The following is an 8,104-nucleotide window of genomic DNA, read 5'->3' as shown; positions in this document are numbered from 1 at the left end:
GGCGGGGCCCGCCCCGGGAGGCAGGAGAACCCAAGCGCCATTTCCGTGTTTTCCGCCCCAAAACAGACTTGGAGTACCACAGAAGTCTCAGTGCAGCCCTTTGGGATTCTTCTGGGGGTGCTCCGGGGCTCCCACCCCTTCAGCTTCCCCCCATTTTTCTTGGATCGCACCTTTTAGCTGCTTTTTTTCCTCCCCAGCCCCCTCTGTGAGTGTTTTGAGGGGCTGCAAAGCCCCTCGGTGGGGCTTTAGGGGTGTCCCTCAAGTCACCTGTTTGCTCTTTGGGGTGCCCCATCTTCCTCAATGCCTCTGGGGGCTCCCTGTACTCCTCGGTGTGTTTTTTAGGGTGCTCCAAGCCCGTGCCTGTTTTGAGGGGCTGCAAAGCCCCTCGGTGGGGCTTTAGGGGTGTCCCTCAAGTCACCTGTTTGCTCTTTGGGGTGCCCCATCTTCCTCAATGCCTCTGGGGGCTCCCTGTACTCCTCGGTGTGTTTTTTAGGGTGCTCCAAGCTCCTCTGCACACCCCAGACCTCTACCTTTTCCATTCCAAGGTGCTCCAGGCTCAGCACCACCAGGCTGTCCCCGCATGGAACACCCCAAACTGGTGAGGGGGACATGGGGACGTACCCTTCAGTGCCACCTGCAAGTCTGGGGCCAAAAGCCCCACAGTGAATTCACTGATTTCAACCCAGGGTGAGAGGATCAAGACTTTATTTGGAAAAAGGCAGGGTGAGATGAACACCAGAGACTCCTCAAGGAATCACCAAAGCTTCAATGTTCCAGATTCCAGATGCCCCAGTGACAGATTCCCTCCCAAAAATCTCACTTTCTTCCCCATTAATGCCCCCTGTGTGTAAAACAAACAAACCAAATGCAGCCTCAGTGTGCCTGGCACCTACCAGTCCTCACACAGCTACAAACGAGGGTCCCACACGCTGCCCGTCCCTGCCTGGCCACAGGGAAAAGGCTCTTCCTCCTCCCACAGGGAGCTCAATCGGATTTCTCCTTCTCCTTCATGTGCAGGAAGACAATGCTGAACATGAAGAGTCCCACCATCATGGAGAAGGCACCAGCATAGTAGGGATATGCCGAGGGGATGAACCGTTCATACTGGGTGTGCTGGAGGGGACGCACGGACACCTGGGAGGGGGGAGAGTGGCTCTGAACTGAATCTCAAAGGATCTTCCTTTCCCTCCCTGGTGATTTAATTCCCACCAAGCTTACCTGGGTGGAGGAGTAGAGGTGGGTATAACCCAGCCTGTTATAATCCACTTTAAACTGGAACACCCCATAGACGTCGGGCAACTTGAAGCGCACGGTGTATCTGCCACCTGGGGAAGAGGGGAGGGTGATGGTGAGAGGCTGAGCAGTGGGAAAACAGGCTGTGGGGAACAGGGGAATCACAGAATGATCTGAGCTGGAAGGGACCCCTAGTGATCATCTAGGCCAACCCTCTGCTAAATCAGGAATACCTGGCACACATTACCCAGGACTGCATCCAGGTGAGGCTTGAATATATTCAGAGGAGACCCCACAGCCTCCCTGGGCAGCCTGGCCCAGGGCTCTGTCACCCTCACAGGAAAGGGTTTTCTCTCAGGTTCAGATACAACTTCCTGTGTTTCAGCTTGTGCCCACTGCCCTTTTCCTGTTACTGGGCACTACTGAAAAGGGTCTGGCTCCATCCTCCTTACATTCACCCTTTAGGTATTTATAGACACGAATAAGGTCTCTTAGTCTTCTCCTCTCCAGGCTAAAGAGGCCCAGATCTCTCAATCTTGCTTTGTAAGAGATCCAGTCATCTTTGTTGCACTCCGCTGGACTCTCTCCAGCACTTCCCTGTCTCTCTTGAACTGGGGAGCCTAGAACTGGTCCCAGTTCTCCAGCCAATGCAGAATAGAGGGGGAGGAGAACCTCTCTCGACCGACTAACCACACCCTTTCTAATGCACCCCAGGATTCCATTGGCCTTCTTGGCCACAAAGGGCACATTGTTGGCTCATTGTTAACTTATTGTTGACTAGGACCCCAAGATCCTTCTCAGGGCTGCTTTCCAGCAGGTCACCCCCTACTGGTCCCTGGGGTTGTTCCACCCCTGGTACAGGATCCTACATTTGCCCTTGTTGAACCTCACAAGGTTCCTCTCTGCCCAGCTCTCCAGGTCACCCTGGATGGCAGCACAGCCCTCTGGAACATCGGCCACTCCTCCCGGTTTGGTGTCATCACTGCCCTTGCTGAAAGGACACTCTGTCCCCTCACCTGGGCCACAGATGAGTAGGTTGAACTCACCACTCCTCTGCAGGAAGGTGCGCACGAAGGGATCGATGCGGACAAACTCCAGCTGGATGTCGTCCCCGTCAAAGGGGACCCACTTGCCATCAGAAAGCTTCTCAATGACGATGCTGTACTCCTGGAAGGAACCCACAGCACGGGACCGTAACCAGAGGTGCCTGGAAATCAACCTCGACCCATTCCCAGTTGTAGTTTTCACAGAATCACAGAATCATTAAGGTTGGAAAATACCTTCAAGGTCATCGAGCCCCACCACAATCCAACTACCACAACCACTGAACTATATGGTGAAGCACCACATCTAAACACTTCTTGAGCACCTCCAGGGATGGTGACTCCAGCACCTCCCTGGGCAGCCCATTCCAAGGCCTCACCACTCTTTCAGTAAAGAACTTTTTCCTAATATCCAAGCTAAATATCCTCCCCTGGCACAATCTGAGGCCATTTCCTCTCATCCTATCCCTAGTTACTCGGGAGAAGAGACCAACACCAGCCCCTCTACAACCACCCTTCAGGTTTTTCCACAGTAGCTCCCACATTCCCTTCTGTACGTGCCCTGAGCTCCCATCAGGCAGCCTTACCACGAGATCTGTGACTGTGTAGGCACTGGGAGGTGTGAGTTCTCCCACACGGTGGTGGGACACGGCTCCGACACGCAGCACCCCCTCCTCCTTGAACACCCAGCGGGACAAAGCCACGGCCAGCTCATAGTTACCCGTCTGTGAGTACCTGTGGGTGAAGGAAGGCTGAGGAAGGCTGGCCAAAAAAACATCCACCATCTCCCAAAACTCAAACCAAAGCAACAAACGAGTAGCTGAGTTGAAGGAGGGAATAAACTCCCAAAGCGCTTTGTTCCAGACGCGTCACCCTCCATTTAATTCCAGCTTTCTGCTCTTTCTGCTCTTTTCTGTTACACCAATATTTTTTGCCTCTTCTTCAGGACTTTCTTGACTAAACAGCTCCTCAGATATTCCTCAGTCAGGGAGCCAACACACCTCTTGGAGCCAGGAGTAGCTTTCTGCACAGCAGAGTTGAAGAAGGCATCACTGAAGAAATCCAAGGAGCCGCTGAAAACGACGCGGGCGTTGTTCCGGGCTTGAAGCCCCGCGATCAGAAGGGTGTTCTTGCCAACAGCATGTGGGTACTGCAAAGGAAAGGGGTTAGGAGAGTCTTTAGGCAACCTAGGGATGGTGAAAGGAGAGTTCATCTCTGGTTTGCTGCAGGGTGGAACAATCTGGCTGTGTCTACAGTGAAACAAGAAGCCAAGAAGCTCCAAATAACCAGTAACAGACTTGCAGCTTCTCTGGCTGGAATGAAACCAGGAGGCTTTAATCCAGCAGAGCACCCCTCACACTGGACGCTTTTCCAGCAGAAAGCAAAGAGGAAGATTCCCAGGGCAATGCTGGAAAGGAGACAGCCTGACCCATCAGGAGATAAAACATTTGAGGACTTTTTCCAGGTTGCAGAGGTTTGAGTGGCTTTTATCCTAGAAACATAGCCCAGAAGAGGGGAAGAAGGAACGGAGTGTACCTGAGTAATAGGCTTATCTGGGAAGAAGGAGTAAGAGGTGGAAGAGCCAGTCAGGATATCCAGCACCAGTGGGTTGTCAGGATCAGCCACCATCCTGGCAAGGAGAGGCAAGGTTAGCAGCAGAGACCCCCAGGACCCCCCACCCACAGGAAGGCACAGCCGCCCACTGTACTGCGTGAACCTCCAACACCCTTCAGATGTGGCCAGACAACTGCACACAGCAAGCAGGGAAACACTTCCTCAAAATACCAACTCAAGCTTCACTAATTCATGCTAAGAACCATCCCCTCAGCCAACAACTAAGCTGCTTTGGAGATTTTCTTCTGATCATTAGCTGAAATCAAGAGATTGCTCATGGTAGGAGTCCCAGCCCACTAACCCTACACGCACCTCACAGCAACACGGGGATTGTTGGCATTGCTTCCCTACCTCAGCTCCTTTCTTCCCACCCTGCAGGGGATAGTAGAACAACGTTGAGATGCAGGTCACTTACCCAACTCCTCGGAAAAGGATGGGGTTCAGCACTGCTTTCCCCACGATGGTGGGGGCCTTGAGGAGGTTTTCAGTGTCTGCAACTATGAGCGTGTGCTGGAAACGAGAGATCAGCATGAAGGTGCTGCAGGGGTTGGGGTGGACACTTGGAGTTATAGAATGGTTGAGGTTGGAAGGGACCATAAAGATCATCAGGTTCCAACCTCCCTGCTATGAGCAGGGACACCTCACACTACCAAGACCACACAACCTACCCTTCAACACTTCCAGGGATGGGGCAGCCACAGCTTCTCTGGGCAACGTGCTCCAGTGCCTTACTACATTAATGGTGAAGAATTTCCTCCTAATGTCCAACCTGTATCTCCCTTCTCCCAGTTTTAATCCATTCCCTTCATCCCATCCGTCCCTGCCCTTGTCCCAAGTCCCTCCACAGCTTTCCTGGAGCCTGGAAAGTTGCTCTAAGGTCTCCCTGGAGCCTTCTCTTCTCCAGGCTGAACATCCCAACTCCCGCAGCCTGTCTCCAGAGCAGAGCTGCTCCAGCCCTCAGATCATCTCCCTGGTCCTTCTCTGGACCTTCTCCAACACGTTTGCTCAGTTCTAACAGCCAGCAACAGGTTCTCTGATAATTTTAAAGTTAACTTTGTTTTGAAAGACAATTAAAACCAAGCAGCTGTGGAATGAATATTAAAATTGAATTAAAAAGCAAAAAAGCAGCATTTTAATTGAAATACAATTAAATTAATACTGGTGCATAAGTAAAAAACACCTTTTGATAGACAGCAATATCTACAGCATCTTAAGCTGAGAGAGCTGGGATTGCTCAGCCTGGAGAAGAGAAGGCTCCAAGACGACCTTAAAGAACCTTCCAGTGCCTGAAGGGGCTCCAGGAAAGGAGGACAAGGGGGAATGGATTAAAACTGGAAGAGGGGAGATTTAGGTTGGACATGAGAAGGGAATCCTTTGCTGTGAGGGTGGTGAGAGCCTGGCCCAGGTTGCCCAGGGAAGCTGTGGCTGCCCCATCCCTGGCAGTGTTGAAGGGCAGGTTGGATGGGGCTTGGAGCAGCCTGGGCTGGTGGGAGGTGTCCCTGCCCATTCAGGGGGGTTGGGACTGGATAATCTTCAAGGTCCCTTCCAACCCAAACCCTTCCATGATTCTATGATCTTACTTGCCCATATTTAGCAACTTCCATCCTTAAACTAGAACAACAGCCATTCAATAGTTTATTTTAAATAAAAATTCACAGAACATATTTAGTTTAGACCTTAATATGGGCTTTAAATTGAAAGTAATAGATGATATTAGGGGTAAAAAAAGCCACTGACTGACCATTCCCCTTCCTACATCCGGGGTGTTGCGCTCAGTGTCTGATGCACAGGAAAATTCCCTCACACCCTTCAGTGTGGTTCCAAAGCACTGCTAATGGTGGTGGAACTGCCAGGGACAGGGTGATCATCTTGATCACCCAGGGCAGTGGAAAGATTAAACCCAGGAAATTCAAAGATAGATCTGAGGGCAGAGACCCTGGATAGACACAGCTTTGGAACCATTTCCGACTTTCTCGGGAGGAAGGCTGAGAAAACAGAGTGGAAGCAAAAAGGGAAAACAAGGACAGGAGATTCATCCCTGAACCTTTACACCTCAAATCTCATCAACAAAGCCGAAATTGTGCCAGCAAAGCCGCTTACCTGGCCAGGGTCAGATATATCATAGTTGTGATGGTCAATGACAGCTGTCCTCTCCTCATCAAACTCGATCCCGCACTCGCTGCCCAGCTCCCGCAGCGGGTCCCCTGGAAGGACAGAGCTGTTGTCACACAGTGTGTCTGGGGCACAAGGCCAGGCTCAGCTTTTAAAACAAAATGTCAGTTCAGCTTAGGCTCACAAGTTCAGTCCTCTGGGAGTCAAACCCTGAGGAGCAACACAACCTGCCCCACGTCAATTCACAGAAACACAGAACAGTTTGGGTTGGGAGGGACCTTAAAGTCGTCTAGTTCCAACCTCCCTGCATGGGCAGTTTCCCTCCTGACTCCTTTCAAACAGCCATCTCTAGCCAGCTGCATGTATTTTCTTATCCCCCATTTTAGAGTACTGCTGTATCAGCAGGTATTTATTTGCATTTGCAGTGGGTTTGCTTCAATATGAGACAGAAAACTTTGTTCATGATTCCTCGCAAAAATAAACTTGAGAAGAACTGTATTATCTCCTTATGACCATGATGGTGTATGGCTGAAGTGCTTCCCATTCAAACCATCACATTCCCATTCAGAACATCACATTCCCACTCAAACCATCAACAAAGGCTCTTTACCACCCATTTCCTTACAGCCCAAATCTGGAGACTCACAACAGGAAACTGTTTTTCCACCATTTTTGTTCCAGGATGAATAAACTACTTGCTCACAGGCAGTGCAGGTGCCTGTTCCAAGAAGCAGCTGAGAGGTGCTAATTTGTCCTGAGGAGGGTTTGCACTCACCAATGTCCGAGCTGGCGGCCACGAGGACACTGCCACCACCATCAATGAAAGCAGTGATGGTCTCCACGTTGATATTTCCACCAAAATCTGAAAATTCATTACTCTTTGGTCAGCAACACCACAGCAAAATTAAATCATGGCAAAAAGCCAAACCATTTTTATCGTGGCTGAAGGAGCCACCACTAAAACCCTGGAGGAACCAGCAGTTTTGCTGCTGGGTTCAGAAATTCTGAACGGAATTCAGAAAAAACAGATGGAAAATCCCCTTCCAAAACTGCCACCAAGTTCCAAGAGCACTTCAGTTTTCCCCTCCTGTATTTACCTTCAATGGATGGTGAGAAGATAATCAAGTTGTCATACAGAAATTCTCCATATTTTATCAGGGACAGGCCAGCATCATCCGCTGTCCGGAAAGTGAGATCAAAGCCCCTGTCTGCAGCCACAAAAATTGACAACTTTCACATTTCACAAAATCAGCCCATGTAGCAGCAAAGCAGCATCAAAATGTTGAGGTTTATTTGGCTTATGGGCTTTCTGGGAGCTCAACTAGGGTATTCCCACATAAAACCAAGGGGGATCAAGCCACTGAAGGGCCCCTTTGCTGCAAGGATGCCCTGCTGGCACCCGTCAAGCAGGGACCAGCACTGAAACACAGGCATAACATAAACAACCCAAACATCCTCCCTCAGCCCGACCAGGGGACCCCAAACATCCTCCTCTCCCCTGGGGAACCCCAGTCTCCTCCTTCAGTCTGACCAGAGGAGTTCAACCAGCCCCCCTCAGTCCCAGGGGACCAGTCTCCTCCTCAGCCTGGCCAGGTGTCCTGGTTTAAGCCCGGCCAGAATCAATTCTCTGTTTTGGCAATTTTACTTTTAGGTCTCTTCTGAATAACCGCACTTGCATAAACCAGGACAACGGGGCACCACAATCTCCTGCATCAGTCCGACCAGGGAACCCCAATCTCCTCTCTCAGCCTGACCAGAGAATCCCAAACATCCCCACTCCCCTCCCTCAGCCTGACCAGGAGACCCCAGCGTCCCCCCTGCAGCTCCAGGGAACCCCAATCCCCTCCCTCAGCCTGACCACAGAACCCCAAACCCCTCCCCTCCCTCAGCCTGACCAAAAGACCCCAGCCTCCCCCCTGCAGCTCCAGGGAACCCCCATCTCCTCCCTCCGCCCGGCGCAGCGGCCCCATCCGCCTCCCCGAGCCCTACCCGCCAGGCTGCGGAAGAAGAGCGAGTGCGTGTCCCTCAGGTTGCCATTCTCCAGAAGCACCAGGGTGCGGGGTCCCCCCTCGGCCCCGGCCACCAGTCCCACCAGCCCCACC

General features: G+C 51.6%; 2 protein-coding genes across 2 annotated transcripts in view; both read right to left on the bottom strand.

Moving 5' to 3' along the window:
• The window catches only part of DDI2 (DNA-damage inducible 1 homolog 2 (S. cerevisiae)), a 21,378-nt gene extending 20,546 nt beyond the window's left edge, over positions 1 to 832 (bottom strand). Inside the window, exon 1 of the mRNA XM_009995772.1 lies at positions 821 to 832. Coding sequence (XP_009994074.1) covers positions 821 to 832 — 12 coding nt within the window. The remainder of the gene's footprint in view (positions 1 to 820) is intronic.
• A 53-nt stretch (positions 833 to 885) lies between these two features.
• DDOST (dolichyl-diphosphooligosaccharide--protein glycosyltransferase subunit (non-catalytic)) lies at positions 886 to 8,100 on the bottom strand (the record flags this gene model as incomplete). Its single annotated transcript, XM_009995771.1, has 11 exons — positions 886 to 1,134; positions 1,219 to 1,325; positions 2,280 to 2,400; positions 2,864 to 3,011; positions 3,278 to 3,426; positions 3,813 to 3,906; positions 4,306 to 4,400; positions 5,991 to 6,094; positions 6,778 to 6,864; positions 7,100 to 7,210; positions 7,992 to 8,100. Coding segments are annotated over 11 exons (1,275 nt in total), but the record flags the coding sequence as incomplete, so codon positions are not given.
• Positions 8,101 to 8,104: the final 4 nt, after the last annotated feature.

Source organism: Chaetura pelagica, unplaced genomic scaffold (genome assembly GCF_000747805.2).
Source record: "Chaetura pelagica isolate M959 unplaced genomic scaffold, ChaPel_1.0 scaffold234, whole genome shotgun sequence".
NCBI classification, from domain to species: domain Eukaryota; kingdom Metazoa; phylum Chordata; class Aves; order Apodiformes; family Apodidae; genus Chaetura; species Chaetura pelagica.
The sequence above is the reverse complement of the archived record's forward strand: the minus strand, read 5'-3'. Positions and strand labels throughout refer to the sequence as shown.